A 20,960-nucleotide genomic window follows, 5' to 3' on the forward strand; every position below is an offset into this window, starting at 1 on the left:
TCAAGAGTTGGGACTTTGCCTTGTAATCGGAAGGTTGCCGGTTCGAGCCCCGGCTTGGACAGTCTCGGTCGTTGTGTCCTTGGGCAAGACACTTCACCCGTTGCCTACTGGTGGTGGTGGTCAGAGGGCAGCTGTCCGGCAGCTGTCCGGCAGCCTCGCCTCTGTCAGTGCGCCCCAGGGTGGCTGTGGCTGCAATGTAGCTGCCATCACCAGTGTGTGGATGACAGGTTGTGTAAAGCGCTTTCTTCCTCCCTTTGATTTCCACACACACAGATAATGAAGTGTTTATAATGCATGTCCTTTCTGGTAGTCTGATTATGCTCAGAGGCCATGCAAGACCTGTTAGAATAGAATTTTTAATACTTAACAAGCATCAGGAGATCAGAGGTACTGAAACAATCTAAAATCACATATTTTTTTCCATTTTCATTTAATAGTGGGCTTAAATGGTAGTGAGACAAGAGAGGATATAATGTAACTTTGTAAACATCTCAGCTCGGGTTTGTACCCGTTTCTAGACGAAAACACTTCTCAGTAGAGAACTACGTTGAATTTCTCTTTTAGTGTGGGAAAATGGCTGTCAGTGTGCAACGAGTCGTTTATAGGATTATCTTCTAGTGCACAGGATGTTATTAAAAGTTGTTTATTTAAATGTCAAAGAAGATAAACCAGACAAGCAAGAGACACTGGAGTAACAGTATGATCATCTAGTGATGGGCGAGTAGCTGCAGAAAAGTAGCCTCCCTTAGCAAAAAATAAAAAATAAAACCCATAAATAGTGTTTGAAAGAGAAACTTGAATCTGATATTACTTTTTAAACAATTTCAACAAAACACAGGGCATATTTTTCAATTAAAGTTGTGCCTAATGTAACTTGAAGTCCATCCAAGAAAATTAGGTTAACATACTCACTGTGCTAGAGCCGTGCTTAAAATACCTTCATATGATAAACAAAAATTCAATTAATTTGAAGCTACATGATGTTCAGGTTTATCATTCAAAAATAGATAAATGATATCTCAGTGTGTAGCCTCAATACAATTTAGACACAATTAAGCCTGGGGAAAAAAATCAAAATGACAATGTAAATGTTTAGAAACAAGCTGTTCAGTGGCAAATATTAATTGTTTATTTTTCCATTGATGTGGATGTCAGTCAGCATCGCTGCAAATAGTAGCCAATAAGCTAGCCTTCAACCCAGCTGCTACTTCATCTCTTAAAAATAAAAATGAAAAGAAATTGTGCAATATGCAAAATTAGGTCAAGAAGAAGGAAGTACAATTTGTTAGATGAGATAAGATAAACTTTTAGTCCCACAGGTGGGGAAATTTGTTTACTTATTTGATCAGGTATATACCTGTTTAAATCTTACCTTAAATTGCAAAAGCTTTTGAAAGCAGAAAACAGTGGCCTGGGTTCGAGTCCAAACTGCTGACACGTCTTTCTTCACTATCCAATTTTTAAAAAAACAATTTTTAAAGGCAAAATAATAAAAAATAAAATACAATAAAAATACTATTTTAAAAAGGGGGGCTTGAGTATCACTAATTAAGGTAATGCAGAGGGTTTTTCCTAGTTCAGAAGGGGCCTCTGTTGGGTTTGACTACACCCGTAAGCATGACTGATGCACATTTAGCTAAGGGAAGTAGTCTTTGTTATGTTATGTATGGCCATTTAAGAAACAAGCTCGAGTTCATTAAACCTCTGCAAAAATCTTCTTTAAGAAACAGAAGCTCTTTGGTGGGTGTCAGTATTTTGTTATTTGTAGGAAAATTCCTACTAAATGTGGGCCAGTCATGCTTGCATGTGAGGTCGCCCTCCAAAGGCCAATTTTGAGGCCTAAAAAAGAACTCATAGCATTTGAACTTAAAGCATTGCATGGATACAAAACACTGATAAGACTGACTTTATCTTACAATAAGATGATAACTCTGTTAGTCCCCACTCCCCTTTACAACTTCCCAGCAACCACATCCCCCCTCATTACTGAGGTCAGGGATTTGCATTTTTCCTTTAATTTGTCACCCATCCACATGATGATCTTTTCATTAAAAATCAGTCAGATGTGAACATTTTTTTTGGTCTGATCCCCTCAGAATCGGTTTTCCATAATACAAAGTAATAAGAGGTTTGTCTATAATAACAAAGACTTCCTGTGATCCAGGCCCTCCCAAATGCTTCATCTGCATCTGGACATCAGTCAAAATAAAATGAAAACGTCACTTTTTATTAAAAACTTTTAATAAAAGGTCTCTTTTTTAAAATCTATTAGGCAACAATTGAAAAATTTCACAGAAACACAGGTAGGAGTCAGAGTATATTATAGCAACTTTTTTAGCCTTAAACATGCTTGTATATATTTTATCCTGCAGTTTTGTTTTGCGGCTAATAAAAAAAGATAGCAGTATAAATGCAACAAAAACATGAGACCGTTCTAAAGAAAATGCTGTAAGTAAGTGTTTTAAAACATGCCATAGAAAGTACGTTTTTATAATGTTGTCAGACTAATTGATACTTAACAGGCTGTGTCGCCTTCATTATAAGGATTAAATATGTATTGTGGCTCAGTACAGAACTTTCTGGTCATAAATTGCTCAAATTAGATGGTGAAAAATAAAATATCTGCCACTAGAATGCATTATAATAAATCATTATAATGCATAGTAATAATAATCTAATTAGCACTGTAGATATTTATAATAAATATATTAATAAATAATAAAATTATAATAAATAGGGTTAAAATACACAAACTTTTTAGAAACTTTATTTCTTGTTGACCTAACATTTTGCTAAGAATGACATATTCATTAACTGAGTTTTGTTTCATTTATGCCTGTTCGGACATAGTTGGCGCTGTTTTTTGCACAATATGAAGGTTCACACGCGGCTCTGTGGGGAAGATCTCCTTCATGCGGCCAGTAACACTTGACACTAAACATAAACATTTAAGACTGATGAGTTAAATTGATTCCCTTATAGTTTTAGCTTAGTTTGTTCTTGTTTGGAGGTAGTTGGCGCTATGTTTGGGCACAGCGTGAGGCTTTTATTATTTTATTACACGCAGCACTGTGGAGAAGAGCTCCTTCATGTGGCCGCTGGCTGCACCTCGTCATGAAGCTTGTTGTGTGTAGTGTAGTGTGGTGTTTGTGGGCGATCCTGTTCCTGTTAAAAAGTGACAAGAGGCGCAGGCTCTGTTTGCACAAATTCTTCCAAAAAATAGCTGCTTAGGGGAGCAGATCCCGGCTGTAGTCCTCGTTCCTGTTAGTTATTGTTGATTTTCCGCGTAAATATTTAGCGCACAGGTGGTCTTTGAAGCATAAGGGGTATTTTCTGTGTGTACCGTTGGAGTAGGAGCATAGATATGGCGTGTTTAACCAGAAACAGCAGCGGTCGCGGAACCAGTACAGCAAGAAAATAAAAGTGTGTGTCCGCTGGTATCTTTTTTGGAAGACAATGCCCTCCTGTGGGATCTTCTTTTGAGCTTTTATGTCGTTTCTTATCTGCCCTTTACTCTAGTGGTGACTATGAGAAACGTCTCCCGCCTACCAGCTCTAGCACATACGCACACACTCACGCGCGCGCGCAGCACTTCTATGTTTGTCAGAGTCAAATCCGAGGGAGAGGAGCTAGCCGCCATTTTCTAAGCGTCTCTCCCTAAAACGAGAGAAAACGGCTCGCGGCAAACTGCCGTCTGGATTACCTCTTCCTCACCGGGAATCGGACTTTTCGGTAAAGGATTGCCGTGAAATCGCCTACGTTTGAAGTAATTTGGAGTAGAAAGGACGGTTTCGCGGCCTTGCCCTTATATTCGGCGAGGCTAGCTGGCGAGTAAGGTGTAGCTCGTTGATTCGCCCATTGCTGTATCCGGAACGAACCCGAGCGGCTCTGCGCTGTGGACCCGGGCCCCTTTTCCTCCGCTCTCTGGTTGCATTTATTATTTTATGGATATTAATTGATGGCTGAGTGATCGAGTCAACGCGCCACATTTTGTGCGTGTGTGTGCGTGTTAGCACCCTTGGATTTTTTTCCACCAGAAACTGCAGGGGATTGTTGCCGAAATTCCCTCGGATAGTGCAACCTCGTCACGTGGTAGGTTCCTCCTTTTTCTTTGTTAGCGAGCTAGCTAGACTTGGCTGGGTCTACCCCCAACTTCTCCGCTTTTGACACATTTGAGCCCCATTTGTTTGGCGAACTGAATGAGGACCGCTGTAGATTTAAATGTAAAAACAACAGGGCTGCCTCGCATGTGTTCCTGTAGGTCTAATTACAATGCAAACCATGTCTGCACCCTGCATTTAGCTCCCAGCGCGTTTTAAAATAAGTTCTGGGGATGGCCAGATGCTAACAAGAGGCCAGGATTCATTCTCACGCTAATTCTCCGTTTCGTTATTTATGCTCTCATAATACATGTCAGTGCTGGGCGTTTATGCGCCTCAAACTATCAGCCCGGGCGGTGCGCACAGGTTACGCAGGCTGGAAATGTTTACGTGCCTAACTGGGTTAGCTCAAAGTTTACGGCCGAGATATTGAAGGGAGAGCTTCAAAATAAAAGATCTAATGTGTCGCGGATGGGCAGCTTTTCACTGCAGCTGGAGGCTAAGCTTGCGGGCAGGTTGTGTTTCTTGCATCAGCAGCGTTAATTTGCACACAGTGTGTCTGAAGTGACAGGCTCCACGGAGGAGATATTTATCTGCCGAGTTTCCCTGCTGCGTGATCTCCTGCTCGCGTGTATGTTTTCTTAAGATATTCAGCCACGTCTCGATGCTACAATCGCTCTGCTCTTCGGTGGCTTCAAGGCTATGAATAGACTATTATAGCCGTGTGCTCTCAAAACGCTTTTGTAAACATCAGGAAGACATTTTGGTGATTGCGTTATGCTTTGCTAAACGTTGGATGTGGATATTATTTTTGTCGCATCTCTACAGAGGCTCACTAATGGTGCAGTCGGTCCGTAGGGTTGGTTATTTAAATTACCCCCCGTTCTATGCTCAGCGTGTTGCATGAACTCGCTCAGTGTGTTTAAAGCGGAATGGGCGTTTTTTTGTTTTTTTTTTTTTTTTTTTAAGGTGGATGAATTGCATTGCATAATCTGCTTCGGAAATACCAACATGGCGTAGTGCGCGCTGACTAGAAACTGCGGTGAAAATACTGAGAGCCGCCTCCATTCATCTCGCCCTGCAGACGCTACAGCGTACATGCAGCTCGCTTTTTATCTGCTGAATTGTGAGAAGGGAGGCTTTTTATCTAAAAGTTTAACATAGATACAAGAGATACTTGGCACGTTTGACGTCCTTAAGGTTTTCTTTAAATTTGAATAATTTACTGACAGATTTAATTGGATAATAATTTAGGGAAAGGTGTAATAGCTGAAAATTAAACAAGAATCCAGTCAGGATGACATCATGTGCTTTGGGCTAATGCTGGGGCCTAAATCCACCTACTTACTGTAAGAAACCCTGCTGCATACTGACTTACCAGGGCACATGTAGGGCAGTGGGGTTTGGGGCAATTTGCATTGGCTTTTCCTGTTCCTCTCTCATAAAAAGATGTCTTCCAAAGCGTATTCTTTAAAGAGCAGCTTTGTTAAGTTAAAGACAATGAGGGCTTGTTCACACAGGCATGGGTGGAGTGGGAATAATAATTTATTAGCCTGGGATTTAGCTCAGTTGTCTGTTTATTCCATCTTTGTCTTTAGCATCACCAGCCCCAAGGTCAGTGTGTGCATTTTAATTTCTTTGTACTTACCAGATGTTGTGGGTCCCTCTGTTGACAAATTATTGTTGATTTCAGTGACAGCCAAAGAATGGTTCTGGAGTGAACGATTGTATTTTAAGAGACTGAAAACACTTTTGCCCGGGATTTTCTTACCCTTCAACTTTGCTTGTGTTTTATTCTTTAGCAGTTCACAGGTCAGCAGCATGTCAAAGAGTCAATGTCATGGAGTTTCCATTAGTATTAGTACATTTATATTGAACATATTTTAATAAACATTTAAGGCAAGAAACTTTCTTTTGGGGTGGTGGTAGTAATTTTCCACTCATTGTACAGTCTTACAGAACCTGTACAGCAAGTATTTCTGTTTAATGTTTTGTTGTATACAGGCACAGTCTGCATTCATGTTTTTCCCATCATGATATACAATTATTATGGAGAATATATTTTAAGTATATGGATGAAACATGGATTTTTCCTGGCTAACAGAGGGGCTGGGTGAGGGGGTGGGATACTACCAACATCAGCAAGATTAGTCGGTGTACAGTAAACACAAGGAGTTCCTGCTTTTTCCTGTTGCCTTGTTTGACAAAAAAACAAACAAATACAAATTCTCCCAGTATTTCTAACTATCTTGTGAAGAAAACCATTGTACATATTAGGGGTGGTTGATATAACCTCAGCATTAAATCTTGATAATCTTGAAAATACTGAATTCTTTATTCATGTTTGATTCTTGAAGCTTGTGGGTACACGTAAATGAAGGGCATGGCTCATCCTCCTTTTCTAATGAGCTAATATCATTGATGAGAAATTGCTAATTTGAAGTGTGAATCTATTGAAATAAAGTGTCAACAGCAGCAATAGTGTAGTAGTGACACAGCATTATATCCAGTGACACAGCAAAAGACAAATGTGGCCTTGTTTGCTTTTTCCCCAGGACATTTTAAGTATAAAATTGCTGTTTAACAATAGCTAAACCAACTTAACCCTGTAACAGTTCAGTAGCTGCACAATATTATCACATAATGAAACTGAAAAATATTTAATAACTTGTAACTTTGGTTGAGCTTTTTTAATCAGTTGCTGAAAGTCCTCCTTCACTACTATGTAACCGGATCAGTAATTTCCATCCACCCTTGTTTACATTTGGGAGCTACTAGTATCCCCTCCTCCATAGCCTTCTTTGTTTTTGTTTTTAAAGTTTATTTATTTTAATTATAATTTTTTCCTGAAGTGGTGACACACGTTTGTTTCCACCTTTAGAGTAGAACAATTTTCTTGTACGTTTTTTTTGTAAGGTACCGCACTTTATTGGAGATTGTTGAAATATTTCCCTTTTAGGCACCAAATCTTCATCACTCTCAGACATGCCTGGGCTTGTTGCACATAAAAGCATATTGTTTTACAGTAATGATATTGTGATGACATTATTATGTCACCATACAAATTTATGCTGGTATGATGATCCCTGGATATATGATGTATCATGGCTGATGTATGACACAGTTGTAGTAATTTTGTAATAAAAAAAAGAATACAAAAGTCTTAGTATTTAAAATATTACTGTTTGTCTTTTTCTCCCTCTTCTTCTTCTTACTGTTGTTTTTATTGTTATATTGTTGCAATAATAATATTATTGTATTCATATCATTATTATAACAATAATAATAATCATAATAGAAGAAGAAGTGTGGACAACAGAAATTTCACTGTGCAAGCAGTGGTTTGAATAAAGCATATTTTTGTGTATACTTGGTTGCTGAACACAGTCACTAAAATACTGCATTTATTGCATCAAATATGGTTTCTCATATTTCAAGAACAGGTCTTATGGTTCCCTCACCTGAGTAATTTTGAATGAATGAATATAAATGACACTTATGGAGCTGCTGGTTTCAGTTTTAAATGAACATAGGTAGTATCTGTATGTTTGTTTACACTTTGTTATGAGGCACATCCCTGTATAAGGTTACTAATGTTATCTCTTAAGCGCTGATGGGAAATTTACCACACAACTCCCTCATGTGAAATAGTATCAGAATTTGATGATGGGTGGTTTTTGGTCATAAGGTGAGTCTTAACTTTTATTTCTTTTCTGTGGTTTTTTTTGTCCCTGCAGGCTGTCCTCAGGTGGGGCAGTAAGCGGGTGGAGTGGAGCAGGCCGCGGTGCCCGTCCCTCTGCACTGCATGGCTGCGATGGCGCCCGCTCTCACCGACGCCCCAGCCGAAGCTCACCACATCCGCTTCAAACTGGCTGCCCCATCCTCGAGTCTCTCACCAGCCAGTGCAGAGAACAACGGTAACGCCAGCAACATCCTCATCCACAGCAGCGGCCCCGCCAAGTGCAAGGCCACCTCCGAAGAGTGTCCCCTCGACTATTGTGGCGGAGGCGGTAACCAGGAACAGCAGCAGCCACAGGCCCAATCTGACTCTGTGTCCCAGGCCTCTGCCCTGGGCAAACTCCAGCCACTTGTGGCTTCTTATCTTTACCCGGATGTGACACCTGTCCCTTCAACTAAGGAGTCAATTAAGCTGCAAGGAGTCCTCATTAAACAGTCTGTGCTGAAAAGCCACAGAATACTGCCCAACTCTCTGCTCAACGGCAGCGGAGACTTCCTCAGGAAGAGGCAGGCGATTGAACTGTCGGGCGGCCAGCTCAAAAGTCTCATGAGTGGCAGCACCAACGGAAGTGGCCAGCCCATGGCACCCGTCAACGGCCTGGCCAAGAAGCTGGCCACCATGTCCAGCTCTGGCTGTGTGGTCGCGGTGAATGGCGACAAGCCTCCCGCCGCCACCGACTCTCAGCCCCAGAACCTGCCCTTTGACTCTGAGACCTTGACGGCGACCTTAACAGGGCACATCCCTTTGAAAGGAGCTCTCAAACGGAGGCATTCCTCTGGGGTTTCTCAAAACACAGATAGACAAAATGTCGAACCACCAGTGCTTCAGTCAGCTGCACTTTCTCCCTTTACCAGCGGCAACCCTAACCCAGTTGAACAGGCGAATTTGGAGGAAGCAGATCCAGATACCCCTACGAGTCAGCCACAGGGTTCTGATGGAGAGCGGCCAGGCAGCAGTCAGCAGGGCTCACCGCCATGTACGCCTGCACCTCCCATACCCTGCAGTTCCTCCTCAGATAGCCTCGACGTTCATGTAAGAGAACGCACTCTCATCAATAGCAGCCGCCAGGCTGAGCTCGAGAGCCGACTGCGACGCCTGCACAAACGTCTTCAGGTGGTACAGGCAAAGCAGGTTGAGCGGCACATTCAGCAGCAGCTGGGTGGCTTCTTGGACACGGCCTTGAATCGGCTACTAGGCAGCAACCGGAAATCAGAGACTGCAACCCCCACAGCTTCATGGAGGACCGGGCGCCACTCGTCAAACAACCGGGACGGTCTGAGTCGTTTCCTGAAAAGTGGCTCGATGCCCTTGGAGCTGGAGAGGTTGTATTTGAGTGGCTCAGCCAACCTTCATTCAGCAGAAAGCGCCTTTGACTCTGATGTAACAGAGAGTAGCTCTGGAGGGGACTCTGACCTGGAGGAGGAGGAGCTGTCCCGAGTGGACATTGAGCAGCGGCATGTCAAAATGTAAGTCACCCTCTGAAACATCAGGCTATTAGGGAGTTTGTACACAAGCACACAGCTGGTTAGAGCCTTCAAAGACTGGAGGTGAACACTGAGGGAAAGAAGTCTTATGTTGGAAAAAGGTTTTATACAGAAGCTCCACAGAAGGATTCATTCAAAATTTGGCTGCACTGTTTGGTAACGCCACAGTACTCTGACATTTCATGGTGCTGGGAGTTGTTCAGTCCCTATATTTCCAGGGAAAGTTTCTTGCTGCAGTTTTTCTGTTATGCCATTCCAGGTGCTAGTGACAATTGTAACCACATAGCCTGCCTCAGTAGTTGTTGGGTAAAACCCCAGGAAGGGGTAAGAGGTACGATTCACCCAGAGAGAGAGCGTGTGTAGTTGTGTGGGTGCTATCCTGTGGAGAACGAACCGGCTCGAATGGACTTGCTGCCTCCTGAGAGGGCCTGAGCTGAAATCAAGCGTTGTATTTATTTGCAGGGCGAAAAAGTGAGCACCCACAGAGCACGTCACTGTTTTGGTTTAAAACTGAAACCTAGTAGGAACGTAGAACTGCAGGGGTGGTGGTGGTTTTTGCAGAAGGTGTGAGTTTTATATTTTAACATGCTGCCTGTTGTGACGTCAGGTTTCCCTCAGCCAGGAGGGTGGCCTGTGCATGTACTTCATGGGAAGTTCACATCAGAGAACGTGTTTCTGTGTCATTAGATTTGGGGAAAGTGTGTGTGTGGGGGGGGGGGTAGAGCAGGTGGTGTTAGCAGCATTAATGGAGTTACTGGCCTGTTGAAGATTGGGTAGATTATTAACAAAGCAGTTAAGATCACTGATTTTTATTATCCTTTCCAGTGTTGACTTTAGACCTTTGACCTAAATAACTCCATAACGTAACAAGAAACTTGTGTCCTTAGCATACATGACTGAGGGGTTCAGTTTTGGAGCAAATGGTTTTTGAATGTTTTCTGTGGAGCTCAATGGGGGCGAGAATATGTTGATTAAGTTATACTTTATACAATTTCTGTCTTGTTCAAACACGAAAAGAAGCAAACCAATTAAGAAAACTAAATAAATATGATACGCAAGATAAATAAAACATAAGTTAAAAAATTAAAGGGGAAAATAAATGTAAATAAAATAATTGATTCAACTATAGAGAGAATAACTAAAAATGTAGATCAAATAAAATAGAATGCCAGAGAAAATAAAACAAGACAAATAAAAGTGTTAAAAAAATAAGGTAGAAAATTGGGGAAAGTAACATTAAGCAAAATTGAAAATTAAATAAGATATGTTAAAACCCAGGATAAGAAGTTCTCTAATGCCTTTTAAAATGCCTGTATACAGTAGTAGTACTAGTAGTAGTCATTTAGGTAATAAGGGTGAATATGGCAGTTCAGAGTTGCATGTTTGTAATGAAAGTGAAAGCTGTCATGTCTGCAGGGGGTTCCCAAAGTTATGTTCTTAAAAATACTACGACAGGGTTTTGTTTTTTTGTTGTTGTTTTTTAATTCAGTCTCCTTTGTTTTCAGTAGTGGATACGGTTTGCCAGGAGGTCATCAGGGTCATGGTGATAGAAATGGGAAGTTGTGACATTTTAGATGGCTGTATTATTTGTGAACTCATAGCTGAGAGTTGCATCTTGTCAGTGAAAATGCCAGGCAGAGGAAACAGTATGGAAAGGTTGGTTTAATTAGAGGCCGTCAAGGCAAATTGGTGGATCAACTTAACCCTTTCTTTTAGCTCTAACTCAGCCCATTATAATGTAGGCATCTCTTGAATTTCCCCAAGTAATGATGATCAAAAGCACTTTTCACCAAGCACCTGAAGTACTTCGAGGTATTATTTGAGTTTACATGTTGGGCTCAGTTAGCTCTTTAGACATGATGTAAATGACTCATACTGAGCTCATTACATTCAGTGATTTCTTTCTCTAAAGGGGACCAATCATCATGTAATAATCAGCTGAAATTCCCAACAGTGGCTTCATCTTTTCTTCATCTGCTTCAGTTAATCTTCTGTTATAGCCAACATGATATGTCTTGTTGCTGCTTTACCATGAAAGCTTTCCAGCCACCAGCCATCACAAGGCTTTTATTGTGAAGCAGCAACGGCTTCTTGGAGCCTTAGTCACTCTTAACAAGCACTAACTCTTCAGTGAATTCAAGCACGTCTCTGTGGAAAACTGTACACGTATTTACAGGTTTTTTTTCCCTCCACTCTGTGAAACGCTGGATTTTAACCTGTATGGTAAATGACGCATCAGAACTTGTGAGTGTATGACCGTTTCTAAATGTTGTTTTGCTCAGAGAAGATCACTAATCAATCATTGGCTAACAATGTTAACCCTACTGAAGCAAGCTTAGGGCCTACAGGTCAGGAGATGTGTTAAGCAAACAAGTGTCGTTTTTCCACTCATGTATGTGACCTTAACCTGAGAGCAACTAGTTAAGCTTTGTGTTTGAGGGCAGCAGAGTGCTCTTAGCCTGAATTACTTGAAATTTTATCAAGTTTCAACTTAACAAAGAATTGGTTTCACCTTGGATTGATTATAGATAAACATTCAAATTTCAGTTCTTTTAGATAAATCATGATTATTTAACAGATTGTGGAAATATAAATAGATTAATTGAACTCAAGAAACGTTAACACCTGTGGTTCCCAAGTAGTGTGCTCTAGGTAAGTATGAGTGTGCTACAGGATTTGTGACAACCATATGTTGCTGTGATATACAACAATTAAGTATTAATTCATTTGTTGCATCAGTACATGAAAGCTACCTGTCTTGCGACTTTAGTGAGAGGGGATATCAACAGGGCTCAACTGACGTGTGGCATCTGTAGTGAGGTGTTGGTTAATGCCACCATGATGTCAAGCTAGCTGACGAGGCATTTAGAAACGAAATATCTGCCAGTTAAAGAGTGTTGAATTTGAACCAGAAGGCACAAGACAGTTGGGTTGGGTTAAAGTATCAGAAGCAGGGATGGAGTTGAGGTACAGGTTGGGCTGTCAGAAGCCGCATTACAATATCAAAAAAGAATGAACAGCAGATAAGAGTACAGGTGTGCCTTGAAGTTTTGGTTTTGCCATTTGTGCGTGCACAAACCAGTGGACTACATGACTAAGGGTTGCTGCTCTCACTATTCAAAATGCTAGTTGGTTAAACTATTTGTTTTAATTGATAGTAGTTAGCTTCTTCCCTGACAGACAGAAGTGCCTCTCTTGAATGCAGATGAGTGGCTGTAACTTCACAGTAAACAGGTGTTTAAATACTGTTATATATTTGTAGTCAGCAATGCACATAATAGTGGGTTTACACTGAATATTAGTGTTTTATTAATGTCCAACACCAGTTAGCTGCTGGCTCTAAGGTGCTATGCAGCCACCCACCATTAGCCAGACAGGCAAACAACCGAAGTAAGAGGAATTACACCCCCACAAAGTAGTGTGGGTCTGCACTAGTTTGGTGTAAAATGTGAGAGTAGACTGATATCACTTAGCTGGAGCAATCGTTAGGCCTAGTGTGGACTCTAAACATGCTTATGCTCACCGGCCAAAGACAAATTTTGATCTTGGAAAAGCCCCTAAAATATACAGCTGGTAATTTGAAGACATTACACATGACAAGTTTTTCATTTTCAAAGCAGAGGAAAATTCTGTATTTTTTTGTTCATGGTGATACCTGCTAAGAAAAAATGCAATATAAAACTTTTAATTTATCTGGCTCAAAATTGGCCTCTGGAGGGCGACTACAGGTGTATGCAATGTAATTGGTTTGCAGTAAGTCGGTGTTTTCCTAAGTCATCTGTGCATTTTCCTGTTTTTTGTTTTGTTTTGTTTTTTTGTCACATTGATTGTGAGTAAAATAAAACCACATAAAGTCAAACTTCTTTTTTAAAAAAAAAATATATATATATATATATATATATAACATGCCTGGTGATTTTCCTTGGGATAGAAGGCCAAAACCTCTTCTGTAATCAAGGAAGAACACGGACATTGTGTAGCTGTTCATTCAGTATATTTAAAAAATAAAAAACCCCAAAAAACTGGTTTCTTAGCTCCCAGCCCTGCGGCTCTGAAACCTTAGCTCCCTTTGTGAACATGTTCGTCTTCCTGGAAATAAGGTGTGTGTGTTTATGTACATATAACCATGAAGCCACATTTTCACAACTGGCACTTTGTCTCAGTTACCAATTACTGGCTTACAGCTTGGTACCACTCAACACTACACTCACAATGTAATGTTGTCTTCTTCAGGCCAGCAGCACCTCAATTATTTAATGTCAGCCGAGTTGACAGCGTTGTGTAAAATAACCTATTTGGATGCGTTGCATTACTTACAGCTAATCCCATCATCGCTGTCTTTACTGTAGACGTGGTTTCTCGTATCTCAGAGGATTGGGGGGCCAGCCAACTGGCCAGCATCTGGTGCAGGCTGTCAATGTGACGTCTGTCCATGCCGCTTTCCTTTATAAACTATTTGCAGAATCACTTGGATGCATTAGATTAGGCCTGTTACACTGCATTGAGAAATGAGTGGGTACTTTTTTTTTCTTTTAGTTTCTGAGGCAACAATAAACGCTCATCAGGAAATCTCAGATGTTACATAATGCCTCGTAGACAGAACAATGAAAACGTCTGCGTATTTGCACTCAGGTTTGGGGGCTTTGCATGTTTTAGTTGATCAAACTGTGCTTCAGTGATGGAGTACATGTTGCTCATATGATACTAATGCATCGGGACAGTTAAATGACTGTCTGCCCACCTTGCTTCTGCTTGTGAATCAGGGTGACTAGTTTGGCCGGGACCACAGCGTGCCCTTCATGCTTATGGCTCAGCATTACTCTGCAGTCTCAGCTGCTCAGCTACCTTGTCCCCATACTCATTCCTCCATGTCTGTGTATTTACGGATGTATGCGAGCCCCTGTGTACGTTCCTGTCCTGCTCTGACACATCTGGATGCGTTTAGCTCGAGCTGAGTTCCTGAACACGAACCCACAGTCGTTACATAACCCTCCTCTTTTATGTAATGACTTGCTGCTGCTGCTGCTGCAGCTCTCTGGTTGAATTTGCCCTCTCTAGTTTCTCCTGCCCCACACCCTGCCTCGGCCTGCCTTGTTCAGTTTTCTTCCTATGAAAAGATGAGCCTGACCAGCTGCTAGCTCACCCCTGGCACATCAATTATATCTGAAGAAAATAATGTCAATGTTAGGATAGTTTTCAGCTCTTTTTATTATTTAATGTGTTTGAAAACCCTTCGCACAGGAGGACAAAGAACTAAAATGACAGCTGCTAACTTTAATTTCTCTGTTCTTGTTACATAGTATGAATGATGGCTTGCTGGTTGTGAAGCATAATTGAAAAAAGCGATTCAGAGGTCACACTTCAAAGTATCAATATAAGTATGGTAGAGAGTGGAAGTTATGGGAGTTTTAGTAGTGTAGTTTGGTTGGTTGGATTCATTTTCCCTCATAGTTTGCATACTTACACAAATACTGCAAGTCTTAAAAATGCTAAGCGGTGAATAATTGGATTTTATGATTAAAACAAAATAATAATTCACCATCCCTTTAATTCCAAAGAGAGTTAAAAAGATTGAGTAGCAGAGTCTTAAATCTTTCCTGCTTTGAGCTGTAGGATGCCTGAACTGGTCTGTTCACATTTAGATGATAGCTAACCTAAACTGCATTTGACACAGGGCTGGTACTGCAGCTTTAACCACCTTGTATAGTCCTGCAGAGATGTTTTGGAGGGTCCAACCTAAATCTGAGCTTTTGAAGTACAAATGAAGCTTTGTACTGGCTTTCTTTGTAGTAGTTACCTGTCTTGACAAAACTAAAAACCCCAGTCCCCATGGGCATTGCGATGGTGGTTCGCAGCTTTCAGTGTTAACTTGGGGTTACTGCTTCAGGCTGTAAGTGCACGGTGTGTTTGATGTGTTGTTTCACTTCTGTTTCGCACAAAATAAATAATTTGACTTCCATCTACATCAGTTATTATCAGAGGAATGTGTGATAATGATCTAGAAAGGATATAAACAGAGAAATGTAATTGTGGAGTATTTCTGCAGGAAGGTATTTATTTTTGTGCTTTCACAAATTAAATATTAATTTATTTTACCTCTCAGCAATGTAGTTTATTTGTAATTTGTACATTAGAGCTCTGAAACTTGAAACATGTGTCATTTAAACTGTCTTTTTATTAAGAGTTTTTCCTTTATACATATAAACAAAAAGAGAAGAAAAGGATTACAGATTATCTGTACATTCGGGGTAATTAGCCTGTACACTTAAGGCTGTGAAATATAAAAGGAAAAGAAAGCTAAATAAAGAAATATAAACATAAGTATTATAATAGTAATATTTCCCCAGATAACATAATCCCTGCAAAATAATCCGATTCATTCCCACCCAGGTCACTGCCCTAGACCTGTACACTGTATTTCCACTCCTGACATGAGGGAGTTGCACATAGACAAAAGTGAATGTACCTGAAAATCTGTGTCATTTAAATAGTTCCTGTGTTCAGGACTGACTCTGTCCCTTAGATCAATGACAGATGTGGAAATCACTTACATTTGTGGATGGATCAAAGTGAAATGAATTTGACTGATTTAAACCTCTTGGTTTTAAATACTTATCAATTTTATAATCCCTGTTCTGTCAGCTGCAGTTCCTGCAGTGTAAAACATACTTGGCAACAGATGAGTCCCAGCGTGAAAACATATTCATGCAAATTCTTTTGACAGTGCAACTCGTACTTGTACTACACAGCTTCCTTCTGCATTGCTAGTTGGGTTGCATATATAAAATGTATTTCTTCAGACACTAGAGCACACTCACGTTAAAGAGTTTTTAGTGTTAAGCTCAGCCTTGCTCTACTTGAACATAGGTCACTAAAGTTAAAGTAATCTCACTTATCCAAAAATCTGTGTATTTTCCTGTCATTTTAGACTTTGGAAGTAAGTGTTTTACTTTTGCATAAATTAACCAGTGAATTCTATTTAAAGTTTAAAATAATCCTCTTAATTAAAAACAAATTTTTCTCTTTTTTTAATTATAACAAACTCTGACATTTCCAGTTATTAAGTACTTGTTTTTAATCAGTGGTGCCAAACAGTTTAACTGCAGTGAAGTTAGAGCTGGGCGATATGAGATTTTTTCATATCACGATATGTTTTTTTCATTTCAGGCGATAACGATATCTATCACGATATAAGCCAAATAACTATATTTGTAAGATTTAAATGTGCCGTTGCTCACAAGTAAAATGTGAAATAATCAGCAGCTTGTTTTTATTTAAATATTTATTTCCCATAATAAGTTCAACAGGGTAGATGTACTTAAGGAACATGAGACTTTTTCAGATAAATAAAGGCAAATATTGCAAACTACACAAAAGGCAGCCGCTAAAGCGTTTAAGTTTCAAAATAGAACAAACGAAACAGACTAAATTGTCAATTCCACTTAGAAACAAAATATTAATTCTAAAAATAAATCTTAGTTTGTTTTACAGAATAACAGACAAAACTGACTAACTTTTGTCAATATCAAATAAACTGAGAACTAAAAGGAAATTCTCAATCTCTCCTTGTTGTATAGCTGAGCTTTTCAAACAGTTTTAACAGTTACTTTAGTCTGACAAAAGCCGAATGACGAATTAGCGCTTCCAGTCAGAGACTGAGGCTACGTCCACACGTACACGGGTATTTTTGAAAACGGAGATTTTCAGTTTTCGTTTTAAAAAATAATCCCGTCCACACATAAAGGCAGAAATGAAGGAAAACGCTGCTATGAACATGCCAAAGCAGCAGGTGGCGCTAGATTCCTAACCGTGCAGAAATGTTGGCCAATCAGAAGTCTAGAAGCCTCGGTGGGAAAAAGTAAACAAAGCTGCGGCATAGAAGCAGAACCGAGTCGTATGTGTGGACGGACAGTAACTGTGTGTATATGTAAGCATTTAAACACTGCAGAGAGTAGAATTAACAGTAACAGTATTGTAGAAATTCATTTCACCGAAACAATAACGTGGCGCACAGTGTGACGCATGCACCAGTTTATTGTATTTCCAGACTTGCTTTCGGCACAATTTACAGTGCACGCTACTCTGTTTTTTGTCAGACTTGAAATAGCCGAAATACCTTCACACTACGGAACTTCTATGGCTCTTCCGTTCGACAATCTCTCCGGCATTGGAACCATCATCTGTTTTCTCTTCGGTCACGCTCGGTTGATTTTTCTAGTCGGCACACTCATTTCCTCCATTACCCGCTGGCTGCTTCCCAAACAAACACACGTGCGGCTTGGCACTTGTGCTGTACGTAACAAGTCACGCGACGTGACGCTGCGGCTGTGATTGGTTCGGCTCTGCGCTACTTAGTTTGGATTGGCTGACCTTTTTTTTATTTTTTTATTTTTATTTTAAGAGGACAAGAGCGGCGAGGTCTATCGCGATAGCTTAATTTCTCTATCGAGTAAAAGTTATATCGCGATACATATCGTTATCGTTCTATCGCCCAGCTCTAAGTGAAGTTAATAATTAGATTTTTAAAAATAAGGTTAGGTTAGGGATTTCAGTGTTACTCCACTGGATTTAGAAGTATATGGAAAGTTAAAAGTATTTGTACCTCCTACATAGATTCTTTCACACAAAGAAGTTACTATTATTGTTTAGTTACAACAACAATTACATGGGAAGTTTTTGTAACCTTTCAGCCTGATCTTTAGACTCAAGGAATGACAGAAATGTTTAAAATTGCACTTTCCTGTCATGCCTTCAGTTGCCTGGCACATTTTATTTTAATTTTTTAAGGAAGTGAATTGAGGCAGATCTTTCAGTTGGTCTTATGGACCTGGTAAATGTTCTCCATAATGTACTTATTTAATGATAGAGAAACATTTGCAGAGGTATTTTTTGGGTTAAGGTTAAATAATAGTGATCCAAGTATAACAGCAGTACATTTAATGAATTTTTTGACCCGCTGGGTCAGATTTGACACTCCTGACCTGAACTGGAAGAAGTCTTCTTCCAGTTCAGCTCTAACTTGCCCACTCTCTTTATTGCCAGCCTGAGTAAAATATGAACATTCAATGACTGCTCTTTGGATTTGTGGCACATCTGTTGAGTATCAAATGTGTGCATTTGCTGAAGACTGCTTGAGAGGAAGGTGGAGGTAAAAAACGAGCCATCACTGCAAGTTGGAATGGGTGTGGGTGCACATTTTTAAACTGTCTCTCTCCTGGAAGATATTGATAGTGCTACATTTAGCTGTTCGCATGAAAGAGAGAGAAAAGTACAATGACCCAGCTCCTCTCTGACCTCCACACACAGCTTGCCAATCAGGCTGCGAGCCAGGAGCACATGTCAGATCATAAGTTTACGGAAAGTTACAGATTATGGGAGGCGCTCTGTCAAGGGTGTGTGTGACGCTGATGCTGTTAAATAATATGGCAATATGCAGTTTGGACCCGGATCATAAATATGGGTTAAGAGGAGGGAGAAAGTTAAGATAAAACCTACACTTTTAAACTAGCACTCACTGTATTTGTGCATCAGTGCCACAGAAAGCAGCTGATCACAGGTGACGTGGGTGGACATGACTTTTATTTACATGCACAATAGTTCTGTCTGTGCTTTGGCTGTGCAGTTAATCAAATTTTATATTAAACAAGATGATTAAGATAATCATCTGCCTTTTTTCTTTACTAATAGTCCAAAATGACACTTAGCCAGGCTTGTGGCAGTTTTACTTCAGTTCATATTTCTTTATGTAATTCAATTATATTTAAAGTGCATGGAAATCCACTTAATTCTTCTAAGTTGAAGCTGCTGTTTTTCCTGCGTGTAATCATATTAATCTTGCTGTAATCACAAATCCCTAGTCTGTGTTAATGTCTGTCCTATACTAATTTTAAGTATTGTTGTGTAAGAGTGATAAAGTGAAAAAACAAACCTAACAATGCGTACTACAGTTGTATTAAGACTGTCGAGTTTCACTTATCCCCACAAAAAACAAACACAAATTGATATTTTCTATTAACTTTTCAAAGAAGTAAATGTGTTTCTAGTTTTGAAACCTCTCTATTTGTGTTCCCTTCAGCATGCTTCAGGTGGGATGACTGCTGTCAGTTTTCAGCTTAGCATAAATACAGACAGCTTTTATTTTTAAATGCTTGTGTAACTTTTAAAACATAGTGGTGATAAAAAGAAGCATAAGAAAGGACAATTTTCATCACCTTTTACATTTCCTGATCAGGTGCTTCTCGAAGTACAGCATGAATGACAGCAGCGTCATCTTCACTGCTTTTCTGTTTTCAACCTTTTTGAGGAAAAATGAGGCTATTTGGGATGAATCTTGTAAAACATTCATTCAGTACCCTCTCATACTGCTTTTAATTTGCTGTTATGCTTCACAGGTGAATTCATGGCTGTGGTTGGTGGAAACACATTTTTGCTGTCCTTTGTGGTACCTTTTTCCCCCCTGTGGGTTTAAAAAGAGAATTAATTAGTGAGCTTCATTTCTAAAAAAAAAAAAATGCCCAGCAGTCCAGTGTGATACAGTCGAAGCCCCTCTCATACTGCAGACATGCCTGTACACACTAGGGCTGCTCGATTATGGCAAAAATGATAATCACGATTATTTTCACTGAAATTGAGATCACGATTATTTGACGATATTTATTTAACCCTTTAAGACCTACTATAGAACCAAGTCCACCAGAGCTTTTTTTTTTTTTTTTTACATGCTGTAGTGCCATTTGTGGGAGCATTTCAAGTTGCTATACATCAATACAACTGTTATAGCCCATATTTTAATAATATGTATGCATTAAGTCCATAGTAATTACATAAATTGCAAAAAAGTGCAATAAACTACAAAAAAATTTGAAAATCGCTTTTGTTTTGTTTACATATATTTCTACTTGGAGAAATTTAAGAGGTTTATCCCTCAAAACTTTAAATACAATAAAGTTGCAAAAAATAGTTTCCCACCACAGGAAATTTATTTTGAGTGTCTTCATAGTTTTATTTTGGAGATACAGCAATTTTTATATACTGCAGGAAAAACAAAAACAATCCTATGATGCAAATTTGCAAAGAAAACAGCATGTGCATCATTTCACTGTGGGAAGTGTTACGAACAGCTGATAGGAACGGCAAAGCGTGTTTCTGGAATATTATGTTTTTGTTCCTGCAAGCGCTTTTTATGCAATTTTTGCAAAGCTATATTTGGAACGAAACCGTGACCGAGGACAAGCTGATGGCATAAGATGTAAGTACAACTCCTCCGGTTTCATATGCAAAACAAATTATTGCGCTAGCTTACACGGTTCAGGTTCTACAGGGATTTAAAAATAGTTACGCAAAACGGAGCGTGCTGCTCTGACCGGCTTTAAAGGGTTAACAATGACTTTAAAAAAATAATATAAAATAGTGTGCAACACCACTGAAGTTTTTTTTTTTTTTTAAACTCTCTTTTCAACCAACGGCAGTCACTCTCCAAATAACTTCTGCTTAGCTTTCCGAGCTTCCCTCGGGTCCTCTTAATCAGCGGTCTCCAACCTTTTTTGCGCCACGGACCGGTTTATGCCCGACAATATTTTCACGGACCGGCCTTTAAGGTGTCGCGGATAAATGAGGGAGGGGCTAATAATCGGCTCA

The 20,960-nt window shown here is 39.8% G+C and overlaps 1 protein-coding gene across 4 annotated transcripts in view; it reads left to right on the plus strand.

Annotated features, from left to right (window-relative positions):
* The window catches only part of LOC113028027 (KAT8 regulatory NSL complex subunit 1), a 43,265-nt gene that overhangs the window by 2,593 nt on the left and 19,712 nt on the right, over positions 1–20,960 (plus strand). For 3 of the 4 annotated variants that reach the window (XM_026177959.1, XM_026177961.1, XM_026177962.1), the window contains exons 1-2: positions 2,991–4,092; positions 7,838–9,305. In XM_026177959.1, coding sequence (XP_026033744.1) covers positions 7,906–9,305 — 1,400 coding nt within the window. In that variant the 5' untranslated portion in view covers positions 2,991–4,092; positions 7,838–7,905. Of the gene's footprint in view, positions 1–2,990; positions 4,093–7,837; positions 9,306–20,960 lie in introns of those variants that run through there. The other variant, XM_026177960.1, reaches the window with a different exon arrangement.

Source organism: Astatotilapia calliptera, chromosome 8 (assembly GCF_900246225.1).
Source record: "Astatotilapia calliptera chromosome 8, fAstCal1.2, whole genome shotgun sequence".
NCBI lineage: Eukaryota > Metazoa > Chordata > Actinopteri > Cichliformes > Cichlidae > Astatotilapia > Astatotilapia calliptera.